General features: G+C 49.4%; 1 protein-coding gene across 1 annotated transcript in view; it reads left to right on the top strand.

Moving 5' to 3' along the window:
• The window catches only part of LOC114603267 (protein jagged-1-like), a 62,949-nt gene extending 41,137 nt beyond the window's left edge, over positions 1-21,812 (top strand). The window contains exons 7-14 of the mRNA XM_028742139.2: positions 246-365; positions 2,449-2,583; positions 6,163-6,276; positions 8,164-8,277; positions 9,792-9,838; positions 11,809-11,985; positions 14,519-14,660; positions 16,314-21,812. Coding sequence (XP_028597972.2) covers positions 246-365; positions 2,449-2,583; positions 6,163-6,276; positions 8,164-8,277; positions 9,792-9,838; positions 11,809-11,985; positions 14,519-14,660; positions 16,314-16,675 — 1,211 coding nt within the window. The 3' untranslated portion in view covers positions 16,676-21,812. The remainder of the gene's footprint in view (positions 1-245; positions 366-2,448; positions 2,584-6,162; positions 6,277-8,163; positions 8,278-9,791; positions 9,839-11,808; positions 11,986-14,518; positions 14,661-16,313) is intronic.
• The last annotated feature ends 2,225 nt before the right edge of the window (positions 21,813-24,037 follow it).

The following is a 24,037-nucleotide window of genomic DNA, read 5'->3' as shown; positions in this document are numbered from 1 at the left end:
GAGAGCCGCTGCCAGCTCGTCGGTTCCACGAGACATGGGGCTCTGCTACAGCCTGCGCCCGAGGCTCTTCGGCGACTCCGGAGGCGGCGAGCGCGCCCCCCCCCAGATGTTGCGCCCGGTGCGGCCGGCCCCCCCTGCACCCCCATGCTACACCACTGGATACTTATTAGATCAAGCACAGCGATAATGGAAAGTTGCAAACTCTCTGGAACCAAGGAATCACCTGAGCTTTCCTCCCTGCCCAGATCTGAACTACTGCGGGTCTCACCGTCCGTGCAAAAACGGCGGCACTTGTGCGAACAACGAGCCGAACGAGTACGAGTGCCTTTGTCCCGATGGATTCTACGGCCGGAACTGCGAGGAAGGTGAGCGGCGACTCAAAATGTCGGGCGAGAAAAGCCCCTCCAGGGCAGTTGCCCCCTGGGTCTCTCCCATAATCTTTGGCAATGCTGTACAGTGTTCAGGGGGCAGAGACAACTATTTTGGTGTGCTACAGGTATAGTCCTCCCAATGCTTTGGCGTGCAACTCCCATTGGCCGCAGCCGGTCAGGAATGATGGGAGTTGTAGTTCATTTTTAGGGCACCTCATTGGCCAACCCCTTTCCCTCCACTTTTTTATTGTTATTAATTGAAGTCCATGATATCATACACAATCTTAAATACATGTACAGTGCTACCTTGGGTTACATACGCTTCAGGTTACATACGCTTCAGGTTACAGACTCCGCTAACCCAGAAATAGTGCTTCAGGTTAACGCTGGAAATTATTCTGATAGCCTCCTTTTATAAAACATTTTACTGAAGAATGGAAACCACCGAAATCACAGACTGGACTTCAGCAAACTTAAATACAGTGGTACCTCGGGTTACAGACACTTCAGGTTACAGACTCCGCTAACCCAGAAATATTACCTCGGATTAAGAACTTTGCTTCAGGATAAGAACAGAAATCGGGCTCCTGCGGCACAGCAGCAGCAGGAGGCCCCATTAGCTAAAGTGGTGCTTCAGGTTAAGAACAGTTTTAGGTTAAGTACGGACCTCCAGAACAAATTAAGTACTTAACCTGAGGTACGACTGTACAAAGAAAAGGTAACAGTGATGATGATGGTGATGATGATGATGATGATGATAATAATAGCCATAAATAATTATACAGTCATACCTCGGGTTACAGACGCTTCAGGTTGCGTTTTTTCAGGTTACGGACTGCTGAAACCCAGAAGTACCGGAATGGGTTACTTCCGGGTTTTGGCGATCGCGCATGCACAGAAGTGCTAAATCACACTTTGCGCATGCGCAGAAGAGCCGAATTGCAACCTGTGCGTGTGCAGACGCGCAGCTGTGGCTTGCAAACGCTGTGGCTTGCGAACGTGCATCCCGCACGGATCACGTTCGTAACCCGAGAGTCCACTGTACAGTGGTACCTCAGGTTACATATGCTTCAGGTGACATACGCTTCAGGTTACAGACTAAGAACAGTTTCAGGTTAAGAACGGACCTCCGGAATGAATTAAGTACTTAACCCGAGGTAGGTACCACTGTAATTGAATACAATATACAGTGGTACCTCGGGATGCGAACGGGATCCATTACGGAGCCCCGTTCGGATCCAGAAGCAAACGTAACTAGCGATGGCACGTCTGCGCATGTGCTAGCCGCTTTTTGCCGCTTCTGCGCATGCGCGTGACATCATTTTGAGCGTCTGCGCATGCGCGAGTGGCGAAACCCGGAAGTAAGGCGCTCCGTTACTGGGGAGTAACGCGGAGCACAACTCGAATGCGCTCAACATGAAGCATATTCAACCTGAGGTATGACTGTACTCCCATAGAAACTACCTTAAAGGTAAAGGGACCCCTGACCGTTAGGTCTAGTTGTGACCCACTCTGGGGTTGCGGCTCTCATCTCGCTTTATTGGCTGAGGCAGCCGGCGTACAGCTTCCAGGTCATGTGGCCAGCATGACTAAGCTGCTTCTGGCGAACCAGAGCAGCGCACGGAAACGCCGTTTACCTTCCCGCCAGAGTGGTACCTATTTATCTACTTGCACTTTGATGTGCTTTCGAACTGCTAGGTTGGCAGGAGCAGGGACTGAGCAACGGGAGCTCACCCCGTCGCGTGAAATCGAACCGCCGACCTTCTGATCGGCAAGTCCTAGGCTCTGTGGTTTAACCTACAGCGCCACCTGCGTCCCAGAGACTACCTTACACTGTGTTTAAAACCAAAGTCGCACTTGAATAGAAACTTAGGCGGCTTCTCAGAATAATTCCCAGGCGAACAGAGGAACTTCATGAGAGTGGGGGCTTTTTTCCTTTTTAATGCCCAACCCATGGTGGCCATAAGCATGAAGGGGAGGCCAGCTAGTAGACCTTACTGTGGGCTAGCAGCTTTGGGGCAGGCCCATTTGCAAAACAGCCTTGTGCCTTCTCTTTCCCGTGTCTCCCCAATGCCAGCTCTCCTTCCGTTACCCGTTGCCGAATTAACTTGTGCTCCTGAGCTCTGTGCCAACGGCGGATCGTGCCTCAACACCTCACCTGGTTTCCATTGCATGTGCCCCCCAGGATGGAGCGGGGAGCTGTGTCAGCACGGTAAGTGGCTTCTTGTTGTTGTTATTGTTTAGTCGTGTCCGACTCTTTGTGACCCCCTGGACCAGAGCACGCCAGGCACTCCTGTCTTCCACTGCCTCCCGCAGTTTGGTCAAACTCATGCTGGTAGCTTCGAGAACACTGTCCCACCATCTGGTCCTCTGTCGTCCCCTTCTCCTTGTGCCCTCCATCTTTCCCAACATCAGGGTCTTTTCCAGGGAGTCTTCTCTTCTCATGAGGTGGCCAAAGTCTTGGAGCCTCAGCTTCAGGATCTGTCCTTCCAATGAGCACTCAGGGCTGATTTCCTTCAGAATGGATAGGTTTGATCTTCTTGCAATCCATGGGACTCTCAAGAGTCTCCTCCAGCACCAGAATTCAAAAGCACCAATTCTTCAGCGATCAGCCTTCCATACATCACTACTGGGAATACCATAGCTTTTAGTATACGGACCTTTGTTGGCAAGGTGATGCCTCTGCTTTTTAAGATGCTGTCTAGGTTTGTCATTGCTTTTCTCCCAAGAAGCAGGCGTCTTTTAATTTCGTGGCTGCTGTCACCAATGCGATGTTTGCTTTTACCAATTTTAACAGTCTTAAGGGCATTTAAAAAATAAACAAATGACGGTGTTTACTTACGAGGAAGGAAGTAGAGTGTTAGCACTCTCACTTGCAAACTTTGGGAACAGATGTAAAGTTTTTCAAAGGTGGAAATGCACAAATTTCTGCTTTGGTAAAAGTTTTCGAGGAGGGATGCATATGATGTGTGTGAGCACTCAGCTTTGCAAATTTTAAATCTGAATGGAAAATGCTTATTAAGCGTTGATCTTTTACTGGGTTCAGACCGGTTAATTAGATGGGCATGAATTTTAGAAGATCGAGCCTACTTAATGATTTATTCCGCATGCCTAATTTTTATGTGTGTTCACTTTTTCCACCGAGTAGAAAGGGAACCTCAGCTGGATGAATAAGTGTTTCCTATTTTCCCTCGCTTTTTCCTTCTTTGGTGTTTTTCTTACTATTATTTTCTCCTTTAATGAGGTTCAGACTCAAGTTATGCAAAATTCGACTTTGCATCGAGTTAATTTTGCTGATAGATTATGCATTAAAACTCTGCAAATGCCAACGAGATGTTTAAGAAATAAATAAAATAAAAACAAAATGTTGATGTTTCAGACATCAGTATTTGCAGCTAATGGGATGACCTCCTCCCACTTTTTTGGGGGAGTGGAGGACTGATGAGTTTTGGGGACACACATGGATGCTTAAAAATGAGACGCAGTCCAGAGATGTTGTTGTTGTTGTTTAGTCGTTTAGTCGTGTCCGACTCTTCGTGACCCCATGGACCAGAGCACGCCAGGCCCTCCTGTCTTCCACTGCCTCCCACAGTTTGCTCAAACTCATGCTGGTAGCTTCGAGAACACTGTCCCGCCATCTTGTCCTCTGTCGTCCCCTTCTCCTTGTGCCCTCCATCTTTCCCAATATCAGGGTCTTTTCCAGGGAGTCTTCTCTTCTCATGAGGTGGCCCAAAGTATTGGAGCCTCAGCTTCAGGATCTGTCCTTCCAGTGAGCACTCAGGGCTGATTTCCTTCAGAATGGAGAGGTTTGATCTTCTTGCAGTCCAGGGGACTCTCAAGAGTCTCCTCCAGCACCATAATTCAAAAGCATCAATTCTTCGGCGATCAGCCTTCTTTATGGTCCAGCTCTCACTTCCATACATCACTACTGGGAAAACCATAGCTTTTACTATACGGACCTTTGTTGGCAAGGTGATGACTCTGCTTTTTAAGATGCTGTCTAGGTTTGTCATTGAGATAGGCCTCAGAAATTCTAAACTTCATCAAAAATATAGACTACCTTTTAAAGTGCAAAGGAGTCAGAGGTTTTTTGGATTTCAGATTCGGGGAATTGGGCTGCCCAAGGTGTTTCCAAAGGAGACAAAGCAAGACAGATGAAGTTTGGGAACTTCAAAGCTGCAGTAAATGCTAAACTGGTATTAATTTATCCCAGTAGAATAGCCATGTTTGGGCTATTGTAGCAAAACCAACAAAAAACAAGCCAACTGAGACCTTCCCCCAGCTGATTTCGACTACAATGCCCATCAGCCCCAGTGTGGGATGGGAGTTGTAGTTCAGAGCAGCTGGAGGACACGCGATTGGTGATGGCTGGGCTGGACTGATAAGTCTATTGTGACAATACATTGCATGGTTATCTACCGCAGATGCTTCAGTTGAGATTCCTGCATTGCAGGGAGTTGGACTAGATCAGGGGTAGGCAAACTAAGGCCCGGGGGCTGGATCCGGCCCAATTGCCTTCTCAATCCGGCCCGCGGATGGTCCAGGAATCAGCGTGGTTTTTACTTGAGTAGAATGTGTCCTTTTATTTAAAATGCATCTCTAGGTTATTTGGGGGCCTGCCTGGTGTTTTTACATGAGTAGTGAGGCGTTCCCAAAGTAAAGGAAGGATTGAACTCTGATTAATAAGAATACACACAGAGGCTTGATCAGCAAGACTCTGGGAAGGGTGCGTATAATAATCTGTGTCTCCACCCTCCGGCCCAGGTTGTTTTATTCACGAACTTTTTACAGAGTGTTTGTAAGAACCAATCAGATTTCTTCTGAGCAATTCAACAAACCCCACGTGGGGACAAAGTTGAACTACAAACACTAGTTAAGCATGCATACTTTTGGGGTAAATGAATGAAAACTACAAAGGAGTGCATTCAGCAACCCCGGAGGTCATAAACAATCAATACACATGATAAGAAAGATGGCCAGGAGGACAGCGATCATTATCACCTTTATGTGAAAACAGTTTCCTGGCCCTAAGATTAACATCCTAAGATTAATATATCAGAAAAGCTACATCAAAGAAACTGCCCACTGTCTTTGCTGACCCAGGATGCCTGCCTGGCGAAGCAACTGGGCTGTGTACGTGACTTGTGAAGAAAGAGAAATGGAACAGGGATGCAGAGGTGTGGACTGATCAAGAATCGTATCAAAATAGTTTAAACCCAGTCAACGCAATGCTTTCATTGCTGACACTGATGGCTTACTCTATATTTGTTATAATTCCTCACAGCAATCCCACCTGATCACTACAAGTAGAACGTGTGCTTTTATTTAAAATGCATCTCTGGGTAATTTGTGGGGCATAGGAATCCGTTCTTTTTTTAATCCAAAATATAGTCCGGCCCCCAACAAGGTCTGAGGGACAGTGGGCCGGCCCACGGCTGAAAAAGGTTGCTGACCCCTGGACTAGATGAGCTTTGGGGTCCCTTCCAACTCTTCTACTATTTATGCATTGAATTCCACATACACAATTTCTGTGTGGTTTCAGTTTCCCCAACGCTGTAACCGTAAGAACCAGAAATCTTAAAAAGCGACATCTCTGTTCTTTTCCTGAGACAAATTAGGTTCAGCTTGCCATAACTGCTAGCAGAAGTGCAGTTTTGCAAACCGCCGGGCGCTGCGTTAATTCCACTCTCGTTAGATGGCTGTAAAGTTAAGGGATTAAGGCGCTGCGATTTCCCTCTGCCTCTGTTGCTGGATCCTCCTAACCACAGCGCATTGTTTTGCTGCCCCCTAGAGGTGACCGACTGCCTCTCACAGCCCTGCAGCCACGGCGGGACTTGCAAGGACCTCGCTGACGGCTTCAAGTGCCTCTGCCCTTCTCAGTGGACAGGGAAGACCTGCCAGATCGGTGAGGATTTTTGCCCTTCGTTGCGTGACGTTCTGTGGTCCAGAGTCGCTCCTTCCTCCTTGGGTTACATCCCCCCCTCCTACCCTCTTCCCCAGGGCCTTCTTTAGCAGATGCGGTGCCGGGGTGCAAATATCCGCTCAGCGCCCCCAAATTACCACGGATTGGGGGGGGGGGAGCTGCACAATGCCAGCCATATACCGTATTTTTCGCTCCATAAGACGCACCTGACCATAAGACGCACCTAGTTTTTAGAGGAGGGAAACAATAAAAAATTATTCTGAATGAAACAGTGGATGTATGATTTTTGTGGTTCATGCTGTGGCCACAGACATGATATGTGATGTGACGGTGAGTTTGGGGTAGCCCAATGCAAAAATCCTGAGAATCCATGTGGATTCGTGCTTTGTAACCACGTTTTTGCACCACGAAACAGTGGGTGCGTGATTTTTTTGGGTGCAGGCTGTAGCCATGGACATGCTATGTGATCTGATGGCGAATTTGGGGTGACCCAATGCAAAAATACTGAGGATCCATGTGCTTTTACCTCCCCCCTCCCAGGCGGCCTCCTTTATCACTAGCGTCCCTTATCTCTCTCCTGATCGCTTGCCGATCAGCTGATCAGCGGCTTCCTTTCAACACCCCCTTCCCTCTTTCTTTAAAAAAAAGCATGATTTGCTTTTTGCCCCTGGGCAATTCGGCTCCAGGGACCACGCATTCGCTGCATAAGACACACAGACATTTTCCCTTACTTTTTAGGTGGAAAAAAGTGTGTCTTATGGAGCGAAAAATACGGTAGTTAGCGGGGCGCCGCTTCCATCCTAAGCCTCTGCAGGAATCGCTCTCCTCCCGCGGAGGCTTGGGAGGCAAGCGGCACGCCCACCAGCCATATGGTTGACGGGGCGCAGCTGGTGCGTGTGCAGGGAAAGGGGAGGCCGCCAGCAAAGCCGCGCAGCTCCCCCACTCACTGGGGCGCCCCTGAGAGGCCGGCGCCCTGGCGCGACGCACCACTAAACCCTATGGGAAAGACGTCTCTGTTCTTCCCAACGTTCCACCTCCTTCCCCAGCTGGTCCCGTGTCATTTTCCTTTTCTTTCCTGCCCCCAAATCAACACCCCTCTTTCCCTCGCCGCCCCTGCCCTGTTTTCAGCATTCTGGAAGTCGGTGACTTCTTCCTCCTCAGATGTTAGAATGTTTGTGCTCATTCCGCTGCTCCACAGTAGAACTGCCACTTAGGGGAGGTGAAAAACCGGGAGCTTTCAGCCTTTTAACAGGGGCAGGCTTTTGGTAATCTTTTGTAATGTGGTGCCCTGTGCAAGGCCAAAATTGGGCGCCCCCAAATGGATCTTTCCCCATTATGGATCTTTTCAATTTTGCACCCCCTCGACTCGGCCACCTGCACTGCCCTAAATCCTGTGCTGATACCAGACGCTTTCTGTGTTGGTTTCAGGTTTTTCTCTGTAACCGTGAGGCCAGATACTTGCAAAGTGGTGTAATCTCTCTGGTTTTTCTCCTGAGTCAGCTAGTTTGGAGTCCCTGGGCGTGACCTCTGTCTAAGCATTATGGAGGTTCTGAACCCTGACGATTAACTGGTGTGATTTACAGTTGCCACAAAATACACTCTTCTTAGATGGCTTTACAAATCAGACCGGGCATATTGCTGGAGGAAGGGTGCATTTGGGTTTTAGTCACATACTTAGATTGAACCTCCATTTACAGGAGTATTATATCTCTAGTGGCTGGGTACAACCAGCGAGAGGCAACCCTTAGGCCATCGCGCCCCTGCTTCCTAGAGAAATCTGGCTGATCACTGTTGAAAGCTGTTGGTGCTGACCTCAGTGGACCTTGGCTCTGATTTGGCTTGGCCAATTCCCCATGTTCTTGTTTCCAGATGTGAACGAATGCCAGAAGAACCCATGTCTCCACGCGCGTGGGTGCAAAAACCTCATCGGGGGCTATTTCTGTGACTGTCTGGATGGCTGGACTGGAACAAACTGCAATATCAGTAAGGACCGGGGAGCCCAGTGGGGTGCAACATGCATTCAGAAGTGGGGGCAAAGTAAGCCTTAATCTGGCACTGCAATTTGTACCCGTAGCAAGGGGAAGGGCTGTTACCCAGTGGTAAGAACACATCCGCACCTTAGCAAGGCTAGGGGGAAACCTGTGTCTGAGACCTCAGAGAGACCTTTGTCCAATCAGATGAGATAATTGAGCCCTGGGTGGATGACTGGTGAGACTCTAAACCAGGCAGCTATCTTCCTATAGACATAGAACTGTAAGGCTGTCGTCACGCAGCCGCCTTTGGAGGACTGGGGATGCCACATCACAATTCTGGATTTGCATCACGTCAGGGTACAGGAGGGGAGCAAAAGAGAAGGCAGGTGTTAAAATGGCGGTTTTAAGCCACAGTAGAGGTTTGGATAAAGCGGGGATGGAGGTGTTGTAAGGTGGATTTGTAGACCAGAAGTTGCCCACTGCTGCTTTCGAGCCAGACAGCTCAGCTGAAAACCGTCTGGCAATCTGATTGGCTTCCTTCGTGAACATCAGGCACATGACTGAGGGCAGATCCACACCACCGATTTAAAGCACACCCCACACACTTTTAAATCCCATGGCCCCCCCACCAAAGAATCAGGGAACTGTAGTTTGTTAAGGGTGCCAGGAATTGTGGCTCTGCGAGGGGAAAACTACAGTTACCGGAATTCTTTGAGGAAAGCCACACGCTTTAACTCTGCACTGGATGCACTTTCAACGCATAGTGCGGATATGATGTATGACTTTCTCGTTCCAGCAGACATTTTAAGGTAGTGTTTGGTTTTACAGATAAAATGGTTACTGTTTTATTGGCCTGTTTTCCATAGGTAGTTTTTTATGTACACTGCTGAGAAAGGGGAATAATCAAGGGGTATAGAAATGTCTTAAACTAGTGGTTCCCAATTTAGCGAAGTACTGTGGACCGACTGTTTTTCGAAAGTCAAGCCATGGACCCCTTTACAGTGGTGCCCCGCAAGACGAATGCCTCGCAAGACGAAAAACCCGCTAGACGAAAAGGTTTTCCGTTTTTCGATGCGCTTCGCAAGACTATTTTCCCTATGGGCTTGCTTCGCAAGACGAAAACGTCTTGCGAGTCTTGCGATTTTTTTCGCTTCCCCCCCTTTTTTCTAAGCCGCTAATAGCCTTTTAGCCGCTAAGCCTTTAATAGCCGCTAAGCCGCTAAACCGCTAATCCGCTAAGCCGCTAATAGGATTGCTTCGCAAGACGAAAAAACCGCTAGACGAAGAGACTCGCGGAACGGATTATTTTCGTCTTGCGAGGCACCACTGTACTTTTGAAAATTTTGATATCTCTATGGTAGTTTTTGTTATGTGAATTGTGCCACAGAACCCCTAAATGGATTATGTGGAAGCACCCATTGGGAACCACTGTCTTAAATAAATAGTGTATTTCTCTCACAGAAACTGGTTAGAACTTCAGTGATCACACACCCATTCTCTACTTTACCCCCTTATTCCCAAATAGGAGAAAACTCTTGCCGGAGACGATGTCGCAATGGAGGGACCTGCCAGGTAAGTGTGTGGGTGCTCAGGTCAGATTGAGAGAAAGAGAAACTTTCAAAATCAAGAATTGAGGGCTGCCATTTTAGGGATGCTACCCTGATAAATCCACCCAACTTGTGCTGGCAGAGACATCCTGCCAGGTTGTTTTCATCCTCGCAGCCTTGCTGGCTTTCTTGGACCACTGCCCTGCTGCCGCAGAAGCCCACCAGCCAGTAATCACAAAGTTCAAAGACGGATTTAGCTTTTTGCTAGCGAAAACACCATCTCCACAGACTGGGCTGAGTGTTGGGCCCAGTTTGGCCCGCCATCTTGATTCAACATGGCGTCCAAACAGAGACAAAGATTGCCTCCCCGCCAACCCCCAAGGAACCCTTGTGCCGAATTTGGCAACAAGATATCAAGAGACGGCCAAACCTATAGAGAACAGACAGGATGGACAACTTTCCAAAATATATAGTAGATGGGTCGCTTCAGTATAAAGTAGCTTAGGTATTCTAGATCTGTGATATCTGCCAGCCCATGATCTTTCTGTGGGCTTTACGTCTGCCTGGAGGAAGACTTCCACTTGGTAATCCTCACAGAACTCTAGCCCAATGGTTGCCATTAATTTGATTTTGAATTGATTTTAGAATGCTGTGTTACTTTTATTGTTGTTAGCCGCTCTGAGCCCAGCTTTGGCTGGGGAGGGCGGAATATAAATAAAATTTTATTGTTATTATAATTATTCGTTCTGGCATGGGGAACCTCTTTGACTGCAGATTCCACAAGCTCAACCCAGCGTGGCCAATGAGCTGGATGACAAGGGTTGTGGTTTAGCAATACTTGGGGGGCTAGTTTCCCTTTGTGCAAGTTCATCTGTGAGTTGTCCGCAATTTTGTTTAACGGGATCCTCTTTAGCCCATTTGCGTTATTCCTGCATTGCGGGGAGTTGGTCTGGATGACCCCTGGGTCCCTTCCAACTCAACAACTCAATAATAATAATAATAATAATAATAATAATAATAATAATAATAATAATTTATTATTTATACCCCACCCATCTAGCTGGACTTCCCCAACCACTCTGGGCGGCTTCCAACAAAGTATTAAAATACAGTGGTCTGTTAAACATTAAAAGCTTCCCTAAACAGGGCTGCCTTCAGATGTCTTCTAAAAGTCTGGTAGTTGTTCTCTTTGACATCTGATGGGAGGGCGTTCCACAGGGCGGGTGCCACTACCGAGAAGGCCCTCTGCCTGGTTCCCTGTATCTTGGCTTCTCGCAATGAGGGAACCACCAGAAGGCCCTCGGAGCTGGACCTCAGTGTCCGGGCAGAACGATGGGGGTGGAGATGCTCCTTCAGATATACTGGGCTGAGGCCGTTTAGGGCTTTAAAGGTCAGCACCAACACTTTGAATTGTGCTCGGAAACGTACTGGGAGCCAATGCAGATCTCTCAGGACCGGTGTTATATGGTGTCAGCGGCCACTCCCAGTCACCAGTCTAGCTCCCGCATTCTGGATTAGTTGTAGTTTCTGGGTCACCTTCAAAGGTAGCCCCACGTAGAGCACATTGCAGTAGTCCAAGCGGGAGATAACCAGAGCATGCACTACTCTGGCAAGGCAGTCCGCAGGCAGGTAGGGTCTCAGCCTGCGTACCAGGTGGAGCTGGGATACAGCTGCCCTGGACACAGAATTGACCTGTGCCTCCATGGACAGCTGAGTCCAAAATGACTCCCAGGCTGCGCACCTGGTCCTTCAGGGGCACAGTTACCCCATTCAGGACCAGGGAGTCCTCCACACCTGCCCGCCTCCTGTCCCCCAAAAACAGTACTTCTGTCTTGTCAGGATTCAACCTCAATCTGTTAGCTGCCATCTGTTATGACTCCACGATTCCTATGCCCTTCCTGTGTTCCACAATTCCCCTCCTACGCAACTCGACGACTCGCTAACGCCAGTTCCTCCCTCTCTCCTCTTCCTCCTCTTCCTCTCTGTTCCCAACAGGTGAAAGGTGGAAGGCACCTCTGCACCTGCCGGGAGGGCTTCACAGGCGCAGAGTGCGAGACGGAGCTGAGCACCTGTGGTGGCGCCCCCTGCCTGCACGGAGGGCAATGCCAGGAGATGGAAAACAAGACCTTCCTTTGCAACTGCCCTCCCGGGCTTAGTGGCAGCCGCTGTGAGGTACTGAATGAATTTTATTATTATGGTCACAAACCAGTTCCGGTTCACTTACAATATCAGGAAAATCATAAAACACAACAGGAATACATTGAATTGCAATTGGCTATAACAGAGACAGTACAGATATAGCGGCAGTTAAAAATATATGTTAAATCTTGATCACTAAAATATAATCTAAAATTGACATTCAAAACCTTTAATGCTGTATTGTTTTTAACACTCGATCGGAAGCTGCCCAGAGTGGCTGGGGAAACTCAGCCAGATGGGCGGGGTATAAATAAATTATTATTATTATTATCATCATCATCATCATCATCATCACCATTTTGGTAGTACAGCTTGTTCCCTAAGTTTTAAGGCAGTCGCACAGAATTTGGCCACCCTTGGCGTGATCTCTAGATCCTTGTCCTCTACCAGGAGTTTTAGACATTGACGTTCGGACCCATTTGGAGATTTTTGTATAAGAGGAGTGATAAATACCGAGCGTATATCCCCATAGAAACGGCAGCGTAACAAGACATGAGAGACAGTTTCTACCTCCATCAAGCCGCAGGGGCAGACTCGTTCCACGTATGGTTTACCCTCGAATCTGCCCTGCAATAAGGCAGATGGCAGCACGTTAGTCGCTGTGAGGTAATTGTCCCCTGGTCCTGGGGTGTCTGGGACTTCCTGTGGGGCAAGGTCAAAGCACCCAAGCTAAAACTCTTCAGTTCCTAAAAAGGATCACAGGGCAAGGGTGTCGAGACAGTGCTGCGCCGATCTCTTTCATTAATCTGGGCATTGTTTCTCATGAAGCCTTGAAAGCCGAGCGCGATCCCCTGGGCCTTCATAAAATAGATGGAAGGGACCCCGAGGGTCATCTAGTCCAACCCCCTGCAATGCAGGAATATCAACTAGACTGCCCATGGCAGATGGCCACCCAACCTCTGCTTAAAACATCCAAGGAAAGAATTCATCACCTCCTGAGGGAGCCTGCTGTCTAACAGCTCTTGCTGTCAGAAAGTTCTTCCTGATGTTTAGTCCGAATTTCCTTTCTTGTCGCTGGAATCCATTGGTTCAGGTCCTACCTGCCAGAGTAGTGGAAAACGCATCTTCCATGTGAAAGCCCTTCGAATTGAAATGGCAATAATAATAATAATAATAATAATAATAATAATAATAATAATAATAATAATAATACAGTCAAGGGACGCGGGTGGCGCTGTGGGTAAAAGCCTCAGCGCCTAGGACCTGCCGATCGAAAGTTCGGCGGTTCGAATCCCCGCAACAGGGTGCGCTCCCGTTGCTCGGTCCCAGCGCCTGCCAACCTAGCAGTTCGAAAGCACCCCCGGGTACAAGTAGATAAATAGGGACCGCTTACTAGCGGGAAGGTAAACGGCGTTTCCGTGTGCGGCTCTGGCTCGCGGCTTTGTCACGCTGGCCACGTGACCCGGAAGTGTCTGCGGACAGCGCTGGCCCCTGGCCTATAGAGTGAGATGGGCGCACAACCCTAGAGTCTGGCAAGACTGGCCCGTACGGGCAGGGGTACCTTTACCTTTTTAATAATACAGTCATACCTCAGGTTACAGACGCTTCAGGTTGCGCGCTTTTGGGTTGCGCACCACACCGAACCCGGAAGTACCGGAAGGGGTTACATCTGGGTTTCAGCGCTCACGCATGCGCAGAAACACTAAATCTCGCTTTGCGCATGCGCGGAAGCGCCAAATCACAACCCGCACGTGCGCAGATGCAGCGCTGTTGGTTGTGAATGTACCTCCCACACAGATCACGTTGGCAACCCGAGTGTCCACTGTAATAATAATAATAATAATAATAATAATAATAATAATAATAATAGTACTACAGTGGTACCTCAGGTTAAGTACTTAATTCGTTCCGGAGGTCCGTTCTTAACCTGAAACTGTTCTTAACCTGAAGCACCACTTTAGCTAATGGGGGCTCCTGCTGCTGCCGTGCCGCCGGAGCCCAATTGCTGTTCTTATCCTGAAGCAAAGTTCTTAACCTGAAGCACTATTTCTGGGTTAGCGGAGTCTTTAACCTGAAGCGTATGTAACCTGAAGCGTATGTAACCTGAGGTACCACTGTAATAATATTTTTACTGTTTGTACCCTGCCTATCTGACTGGGTTTCCCCAGCCACTCTGGGCGGCTTCCCACAAATATAAAAGCGTAATAAAACATCAAACATTAAAAAACTCCCCTGTGTATCATATCACCTCTCCATCTAAACATTCCCAGCTTCCTCATAAGGCTTGCTTTCCAGAAGCTATGCTTTCATGCAGTGCATTCACAAAGTTGAATATGTTATGCAAAATGCATGCAGATGCGCTCACTTTGAGTGACGTATGCATCGCAGAATGTTGCCTCTGCAAATTGTGCCTTTTCGGGGGGGGGGGGGGGAGAGAAGAGTGGAGTCCAGATGGTCGTCTTTACAACCACCTCTGGCGATCTGGAACATTTCTGCCCCACCCGGTTGCAGCCCCCTCTCCATCCCTCCGCAACCAATCTGTGTCCTTGTTGTTTGGATCCGGCAGGTCTTTGTGGATCCCTGCTCCTCGAACCCGTGTCCCGACAACGCTTCCTGTGTGGGCAGCGAGGGCAGCTACGTCTGCTCCTGCCCCGAAGGCGCTACTTGCCGGCAGCTGCGAGACGCCTGCCTCGACGGCGTGTGCCAAGGTAGGTGCCGGGAGCCGCTGGCGGGGCCCAGGGTAACACTGTCAGAGTGCTATAGGAGAGTTCAACAATGGCTACCACTTGTATACACACCCCTCTCTGTCCTCTGAACAAACACTTTCGTTACAATCATTTTTTATTAATTTTCATTCTTACACATACACATATACACATTATACATTGATCCATCCACCTAAACCTTAAGCTCTGCTGAGATTTGGACTTCCCTCCGTCTCTTCGGTACGTATCATATAGTTATAACATCGCGTATTCTATTTAATACTATTTTATCTTATGCTGTTAGAGTTACTCCAACCCTGCCAGTGTCTTTAAAGTTTTACAGTTTACTCTTACATACACCAAATATTTGCTCCAATTTTCAACAAACTTCTTTTCGTCTTGATCCCGTATTTCCCCCGATAATCTAGCCAGTTCTGCGTAATTCATCATTTTGGTCTGCCATTCCATGGTTGTAGGTATAGTATCAGTTTTCCAGTTCTGGGCCAACATAGTTCTAGCTGCTGTCGTGGCGTACAGGAAAAGATTTTTATCCTTCTCTTTAATTTCCTTCCCTGTCAATCCCAATAAAAAGGCTTCAGGTGTTTTTTTTAGAAAAGTGTACTTTAAGATTTTTTAAAGCTCATTATATATTGATTCCCCAAAACCCTTCACTTTCCCACAAACCCACCACATATGATATAAATCTCCTTCTGCCTCACCACACTTCCAGCACTTCCTATTTTTTATTCTATACATCTTTGCCAATTTCACCGGCGTGAGATGCCACCTATATATCCTTTTCCACATATTTTCCTGTAAAGCCGCACATGCCGTAAATTTCATGTTTACATTCCATAATTCACACCATGCTTCCTCTGAACAAACACTGTCTGGGTTCAAGGGCACATTCCAGCCCGGTGAAGGTTGCAAAGTGAGGCCGGTGAGGGGCGGGCCTGGGGAAAGCCCTGAGGGGCAGCATCCCGTCTTCACTTCGGAACTGACAAGGCCATCCATTAGTGTCACAGACTGATAAAGGAGGGGGCTTTGAGCACTTGTTTATACAGCTGGGTCTCTGTTGTACATTTGCTCAAGTGCTCAAGTTAATGGATTTTAGCTAAGGAAAAATGGGGATTTTGGGGCTGTTTCAAACTGACTGCACAGTCAGTTTTGGATTTGGGAAACCCATTCCTTCACTCCGATGCCTCTTCTGGTCCTGGGAGACCAGGCAGGAGGAAAACTTGTTGAAGCAGGAGGGGGCGACTTCCTGGCTTCCTCACCAGCCTGCCCGATCTCTGCCTCTTGGCCTTGCTCCTCTCCAGCCTCTGCTTCTGTCTCTGCTTCTGAACTGCTCTCTGCCACAGACTCTTCTAGCTCACTAAGCCCTGTTTCCTCTTCAGGCGATTATGGGAGCAAAACATCTTTCCAATCCCTGGAGAGGCCGAGGACTGAACTTTGGGCCTCCTGCTCTGCTTACAGAGCTCTGGGGTGATTTGGGACCACCTTCCTCAACCCGGAGCCCTCCAGACTACAACTCCCATCAGCCACGCTGCCCGACCGAGGATGATGGGAGTGGTAGTCCGAAAGACCAGGTTGGGAATGTCTGTTTTTTTTGTTTCCCAGCGGGCAAGGCCTCATTCATCCTCCTCTCCCTTCCAGGCGCCGCCAACACAACAATCCTCTATGTGCTGCTGCCGCTAGCTGCGCTGCTCGTCCTGTTGGTCCCCACCTTGGTCCTCCTGGCGCTGTGGATCCACCGCAAATCCCAGGGGACTCCTCCAGCCGCACCGGAACCCGCCACCAACAACAGCCTGCAGCCCGACGCCGTCCACCTGATCCGCAACTTCACCCACGGCGACGCGGAGCAGGGACCCGGGGAGGAGGAGGCCACGGCCAAGGCGGGGCGACCCCCAGGAACGCGCCCGCCCTGCGGGCTCCCAAAGACAGACATCTCCAACGAGGAGAGGGCCAAACTGAACCGGCTGAACGCCGCTCCAGCCTTGCCGAGGCCTCTGCTCTGACGCAGCGGGAGAGGGGACGGTGTTTCAGCTGTGTGCAAAAAAATTTAAAAGGCGGAGAGGGGAATTGGACCCGCAGAGGAGGACTCCGTCAGCACTGCGACCAGGGGCTAAAGAGCCCAGTGGCACTGCCCCCCCCCCAAAAGTGGGGTGTGCGACCCCCAAAGCACCTTCCTGACCAATCAAGCCTTTTGTAGTAGCAGTCCGTCCACACTTGCCCAGCGCTGCTGTATTTCTGACTTGGAAAGGATGCCAGAGTTCCTGTCTGCCTTTCACTGTAGGGCAGCGAGGAGCAGCTTCTGTGAAACACGTGCAGGCGGAAGCCCAACAGGTTGGGTCACCGGATAACGACCCCGCCCCTTAAAGGGGGATCGGTTGGGGAGATTAGTTCTCTGGATGCGAGGAAAGCCGTCCCTCCAAACTTTAGTCTGGCAAAGGCAATATGGAAGCCGGGAGGATTTTGGCTCCGCTGCCGGACTTTTCTCAGAGAGTCCAGGTTGGCCGGAGGACAATGAAAAGTCACCTTGCTTCTGCTTCCGAAGGGGTTAAAGGTGTGTGTGTGTGTGATTTGAATGGAGAGAAGGGATTGGAGGAGCTGGGCCGCGCCCATCTGGACCTAGCCTCCGATTGGCTACATGGTCTGGAAAGCTACATTATGGAGTGCAGAGGGCTTAGGGCGGAAGATTGCCTTGTGGCCAAGCGTTGCTGACAACTGCCGGCCATTTTGCCATGAGGGAAAACAGGAAATGCCAGCCCTTGCCTCCTCCTCTGCCTGAGGGGGCTGGAGGAGGGCCGGGGAAGGCAGCAGGGGGGAAGAATGGAGACCCCCAAAAAGCAGGCAGAGGGGGCTGGTGTGGACGAAAAGCGCAGGAAGCAGCGAGTGCCACACTCCTTGGAGGGCCGGATTTGCCACCCATCACAGCCTGCCGCCTGAGGCAACTGCCTCATCGGGCGTCATTGCGGGCCGGACCTGCTGGGAGGGGTGGCAAATGTGCCAAGGAGAAGCCCGTCGAAGGCCTACACCTCCACCAACTGTATCGGCCATCTCTTGTCACGGGGCATCAAAGCTAAGACCTCCCTTCCTGGATCAGACCAGAGGTCATCTTTTCTGCCTATAAGAGCCTGTCAGGTGACTCAGAGGATGCTCCTATGGGGGTGGGCACACTGTCCCCCCCCCCCATAAGTCTAGTGCCTCTGTGCTCCTGGATGTTTCAAGCCAGGGACGGGGGAACCTGTGGTCCTCTGGGTGTTACTGGACTACAACTCCCATCCGCTCCAGCCAGTGTGGCCGTTGGTCAGGGATGATGGGAGCTGTAGACTAGTGAACTTCTGGAAGGCCCAGTTTTGGTCCATCATGCTTAAGAGCCATTTGGTGCAAGACTTTCCGTCCTCGAGAATTTTCCTAGCCTCCGGAAGCAGCAGCTGGTGAGTTCTGGCTATAGATATCTAGCACCTTGACGCCTGTCCCTGCTCCCTGGCCAGCTCCACAGCCATGAAGGGGAAGGTCCAGTGGTCTAAACCAGGGGTCAGCAACCTTTTTCAGCCGTGGGCCAGTCCACTGTCCCTCAGACCATGTGGTGGGCCGGACTATATTTTTTTGGGGGGGAAATGAACGAATTCCTATGCCCCACAAATAACCCAGAGATGCATTTTTAATAAAAGCACACATTCTACTCATGTGAAAACACCAGGCAGGCCCCCAAATAACCCAGAGAAGCATTTTAAATAAAAGCACACATTCTACTCATGTAAAAACCACGCTGATTCCTGGACCGTCCGCGGGCCGGATTGAGAAGGTGATTGGGCCACATCTGGTCCCCGGGCCTTAGTTTGCCTACCCCTGGTCTAAACGGAGACTAAAAATGTAATCTCCAAATGAGCTGGGGTGTTGGTCCTAATGCATGATGGGGTGTAGAAGCCGCTCCACGTTAGGAGATTCCCGCTGTGGTTTCTGTTGCAGAAGACTGTGTAAGTTTGCACAGTTGCGGAGTGGAGAGCTAAGGCCAGCCCTACCATTAGTTTGAGTGAGCAGCTGCCTCAGGTGGCAGTTAGCAAGGGGTGGCAGCAGTTTCTCCACACAAACACACCCCAATACTCAAGTCCCCTAAGCTAGCTGACTCGCCACCTCCTAAGCTGGCTTGGTGACCTTCAGATGTGGTGGAAGATGCCAACCTAGTGTTGAAATCAGAGTCGCCCGTCGGTCTGGTTGGAATCTGTACGCAGAACAGGGCGACGCCATCTTGCCATTTGCCTCCGGCTGTGCTGGTCCCAAGGGCTAACCGTGCAGCGAGGTCTGAGTCCAGATCGAGGTCGATGGTGCGGTATGGAGGCTGTCCGTCAAAGCTGTAGGTGGGTCCAAGGCAGGGAGTCGGGTGAGGTCAGGAACTCTGTCAGAAGAGCAGGACAGGGTGCAGGCAGGAACAGGCTACCAACAATGTTGCTCCCGCAACCTGGGACTGGGCTGGCTGGCTTTTATCTGCCCCGAGGCATAGGGCGGCCCCGATCCTCTGGTGACTCGCCTCTCCTGGCCTGGAGGCAAGCACTCCTCCTGCGGGAACTCAGTTCCCTCCACCTCTCTGCCCTGAGCCTCTGCAGCTCAGGAGAGGCTGGAGGGTTACCAGACCCAGAGGCAACCTCAGCTTCCCCTGACGGGGCTGAGAGTGGAGCACCGGCAGGCAATGGGTCCTCCATCCCCTCAGGAGCCAGAGCAGACTCAGCTGGTGCCTGCACCTGAGGATCCAGCACAGGTGAGGACCCTTCAGGCTCATGCCCCAGCCCCGGCTCAGCTGGTTCTGGAGGCGGGGAATCCTGTGCAGGCTGGGATTCCTCAGGTTCAGCCTCCGAGTCCGAATCCCAGGCCATCACACCGGCAGCATAGTGTCATGGGCAGGCCCCGGGAAAAGGCCTTCTCTTTTCCCTCCCCGCTGGGATATCTTATTGTTCCCTGTTGCAACTGTCTGGCAAATGGTCTGTTTGAGTCTGATTCAGAAAAACTGGACCCCTTTGTGTCTCCTTATCTGCCTCCAAGGCGGCCCAGTTTCTAACCACTCCTTTGTGAAACTATCCCGGTTGCCGTAGTCCTGCGAATTGCATACCCCAAGTTGCGCTTGGTGCTTCCAAGGAGGTGTTGAATCGTTGGTTACAGCAGGCTTCACCAACCTGGTGCCCTCTGGATGTTTTGGACTACAACTCCCATCAGCCATTGCATGCTCTTTCAAACGAGATGAGGAAAGCCTCTGGATTATCTTTCTCTTTTGAATTCAGGGAAATGCTTGAGATCAGTTTACTGAAGAACAAACAAGTTTTAAATATACAGTGGTATCTCGGGTTAAGTACTTAATTCGTTCCGGAGGTCCGTTCTTAAGCTGAAACTGTTCTTAACCTGAAGCACCACTTTAGCTAATGGGGCCTCCTGCTGCCGCCGCGCCGCTGGAGCACGACTTCTGTTCTCATCCTGAAGCAAAGCTCTTAACCCAGGGTAATATTTCTGGGTTAGCGGAGTCTGTAACCTGAAGCGTATGTAACCTGAAGCGTATGTAACCCAAGGTACCTCTGTATTCAGAACGGTTTCTCAAATGTGCGCCCTTAAGTAGATGTGGCACGGAAATGAGGAAACTGGAACTGGCAGCTAATAATAATAATAATAATAATAATAATAATAATAATAATAATAATAATAATAAATTTTATTTATGCACCGCCCTCCCCGGCCAGAGCCGGGCCCAGTAAAATTACAGTAAAAACATAATAGGTGGGGAAAACCCCCAATTTAAAATACAGGTTAAAATGCAATTTAAAATGCAGCCTCATTTTAAAAGTAGCCCATAGATCGAAACCATAAGGGGAAGGAAAGATAAGGGTCAGACTGAGTCCAAAGCAAAGGCCAGGCGGAACAGCTCTGTCTTGCAGGCCCTGCGGAAAGATGTCAAGTCCCGCAGGGCCCTGGTCTCTTAGAATCATAGAATCATAGAGTTGGAAGAGACCACAAGGGCCATTGAGTCCAACCCCCTGCCAAGCAGGAAACACCATCAGAGCACTCCTGACATATGGTTGTCAAGCCTCTGCTTAAAGACCTCCAAAGAAGGAGACTCCACCACACTCCTTGGCAGCAAATTCCACTGTCGAACAGCTCTTACTGTCAGGAAGTTCTTCCTAATGTTTAGGTGGAATCTTCTTTCTTGTAGTTTGGATCCATTGCTCCGTGTCCGCTTCTCTGGAGCAGCAGAAAACAACCTTTCTCCCTCCTCTATGTGACATCCTTTTATATATTTGACAGTGACAGTGCGTTCCACCAAGGCGGGGCCAGTACTGAAAAGGCCCCGGCCCTAGCTGGGGAAAACAAAAATAATACGTTATACATGCTCAATGTATCCTTGTCAAACCATTACCTATTGCACATTTAACCTCCAGCATAAATAGGGAACTGAAGTATCTGGCAAAAGAGTGACGTCCCAAAAACTATACAGGAGGCAGCAACGTTAGCTGACCAAATGAATGAAATTAGAGACGGGCTGATGGGAGTCGTAGTCCAATACACAGGGTGACGAAGATCGCATATGCTCCTTGCCACAGATCCTCCTGCCTCCATATTCTTTGCTTACCGCATTGCCAGCAGGGGACCCCACCGTCCCCTTCCTTAGAATCATATAAAGTTGGAAGGGACCCCAAGAGTCCAACTCCCTGCAGAGCAGGAAATCCTTTGCCCAACGTGGGGCTCAAACCCACAAAAATGCGATTTAAGAGTCCCGCGCCGTATCGACTGAGTTATCCAGAGTTTGTTGGGCGTATCCGGACCAAAGTCCGCCAGCTGCCGACCCAAATCGAGGACCAATTCTCCCTCCTTCCCTTACTGGGCAGAGTATTCATTATTGCTATTGTGATTAATAAGAATAATCCATTACTCTGAATCAGATAGAACTTGTACAGATTTGAAAAAGGTGAGGAACAATGGGCGGGAGGGTAACAGTATCCCCAACCCCAGCTGGGAGTGGGCTGAATGTATTTAAATTGTAATATACTGTAAAGATGACTTTGTAGCTTTTTGTTGTTGATCTTCTGGATACTTTAAAGATGATAATTGATGATTATTTTGTACTGGGGCACAGTTGAAGAAACCTGAGTAAATACTTTATTTGCCTCATTTATTGCCTTGGGAGAAATTTCATTTCTTGGCTTGGGGTGGTCTGTCCCAGAACGGTTCCGATTGTCATCGCGGATACTACGGCATCCAAACCACTTGACCGGAGGGCAGCCTTTAAACAGGGGACCCTACTGGCTCCCTGTGCCATTTTAGGGGGTGAAACTTAATTTCTGCAAATTTCTTCAGCGAGGTGTCTTTAAAATATTATTTTGGGGTGTGAGTAATTCAGATCTGCTAGGGTTTTTGTTTTGCAATTGGACAACATTTAGATCGGTAAGTCTGCATTTGATGTGAGGTGCCAGTAAGTTCCGGCTGAAGAAAAGCCCTGAATTTAACCAAAATCCCAAGTCATACTGCAGCTTCTTGGCACCCCTCATTTTTGGAATTTGAAAGTTGGAAAATTTGACACGCCCTCCTTTCCCCTGACCCCTGATGAGGCACGGCTACCCTACCACCCTCCGGCCCTCGGCAAAGAACCTCGTACCTACGGGACCGCCTCTCCCGGTATGCCCTGCGGAGAACCTTAAGGTCCATGAATAGCAACACCCTAGAGGTGCCCTAAGGAAGTCAGATTAGACTCAACCAGAGCCAGGGCCTTTTCAACACTGGCCCCGGCCTGGTGGAACGCTCTGCCTCATGAGACCAGGGCCCTGCAGGATCTGGATTTCTTTCCGCAGGGCCTGTAAGACAGAGTTGTTCTGCCTGGCCTTTGGCTTGGAATCAACCTGACCCCCTTCCCCTCTATCCTTTCTCCTTCTGTGATGGAACTCCTATTTGGGGACTTCCTTGGCTTTTTTCTGGCCCACGTAGGACCAGTCTGGATAGTTGGCCTTGGTGAAGATTTGACGTTTCTGTCCCCCCAAAATTTTTTGATTTGAGATTCGCCCGGTTTTTGAACCGGGAAGGGACGGGGTATAAATAATAATAAAATATTATTATTATTAATGCCCGCTTAAAAGCCATCTCAAAAAAACCACACCCAGCTTTATTGCAGCCCACAGACCCCAAATACACAGTTCAGCGATAGTACATATCAGCAAAAAAAAATCCTTCCAGTAGCACCTTAAAGACCAACTAAGTTAGTTCTTGGTATGAGCTTTCGTGTGCATGCACACTTCTTCAGATACACACATCTGAAGAAGTGTGCATGCACACGAAACCTCATACCAAGAACTAACTTAGTTGGTCTTTAAGGTGCTACTGGAAGGAATTTTTTTTTGTTTTGACTATGGCAGACCAACACGGCTACCTATCTGTAACTACATATCAGCAGTTATTAAGGTCATCTACAAGAGGGAGAATCCCAATACAGTGGTACCTCGGGTTAAGTACTTAATTTGTTCCGGAGGTCTATTCTTAACCTGAAACTGTTCTTAACCTGAAGCACCACTTTAGCTAATGGGGCCTCCCGCTGCCGCCGCGCAATTTCTGTTCTCATCCTGAAGCAAAGTTCTTAACCCGAGGTACTATTTCTGGGTTAGCGGAGTCTGTAACCTGAAGCATATGTAGCCTGAAGCGTATGTAACCTGAGGTACCACTGTAGATTATTTTATTCATTTAAAAGCTGTTTTAATTGACTTTCTTTTAAAAAAAACAACAAGAAAAACCTCGTAAGCGGTATACAAAAATAGCATTAAAACAACACGATAACAGGACGAGTTCAGAAACATCAAGGTCCAATCTCTGGCGTCAAGCAATGCCTCCAGCAGTTTGGAAACGGGCCCCTCTCACACCAGAAAGGGGCATTTTTGTGGGCAAAAATAGGTGTCTCTCTGCCCCCCCCCCCCCCGGTTGTTTTGGGGGTTTTTGAGTGACAGCAATGCCAGCCTCTGACAAACCCAGGCTGACGGGATCTCCTCTCTCGCTTTTCCCAGCGAGCGAAACCCCCTGCGGGCTGTTCCTGTCTTGGGCGCGAGGAGGATCAGTTTCCTTGGCACCCGATCCCCATCTCTGACCTGTTCTGCCTGGCTCTCGCTCTCTGCACCTCGCCACCTTCCTCGCAGTAGCCGCAGGAAGAACGGGTGGCCATTCAAAGTGGAGCACAGCTCATTCTAGATGGCAGTGATTTGGGGGCAGGCTGTGGCCTGCCCTTGCCTTGCCCTCGGCTCTCGGCTCCTGAGAACAGAGCGAGGCTGTGTTTCTGGGTTCCTCGGCTCCCAAGCTGTAAGGGCAGGGCAAACTGTTTCCAAAACACACATACACACACACACAACGGCATCAGGGCA

Source organism: Podarcis muralis, chromosome 7 (assembly GCF_964188315.1).
Source record: "Podarcis muralis chromosome 7, rPodMur119.hap1.1, whole genome shotgun sequence".
Classification (NCBI taxonomy): Eukaryota; Metazoa; Chordata; class Lepidosauria; order Squamata; family Lacertidae; genus Podarcis; species Podarcis muralis.
The sequence above is the reverse complement of the archived record's forward strand: the minus strand, read 5'-3'. Positions and strand labels throughout refer to the sequence as shown.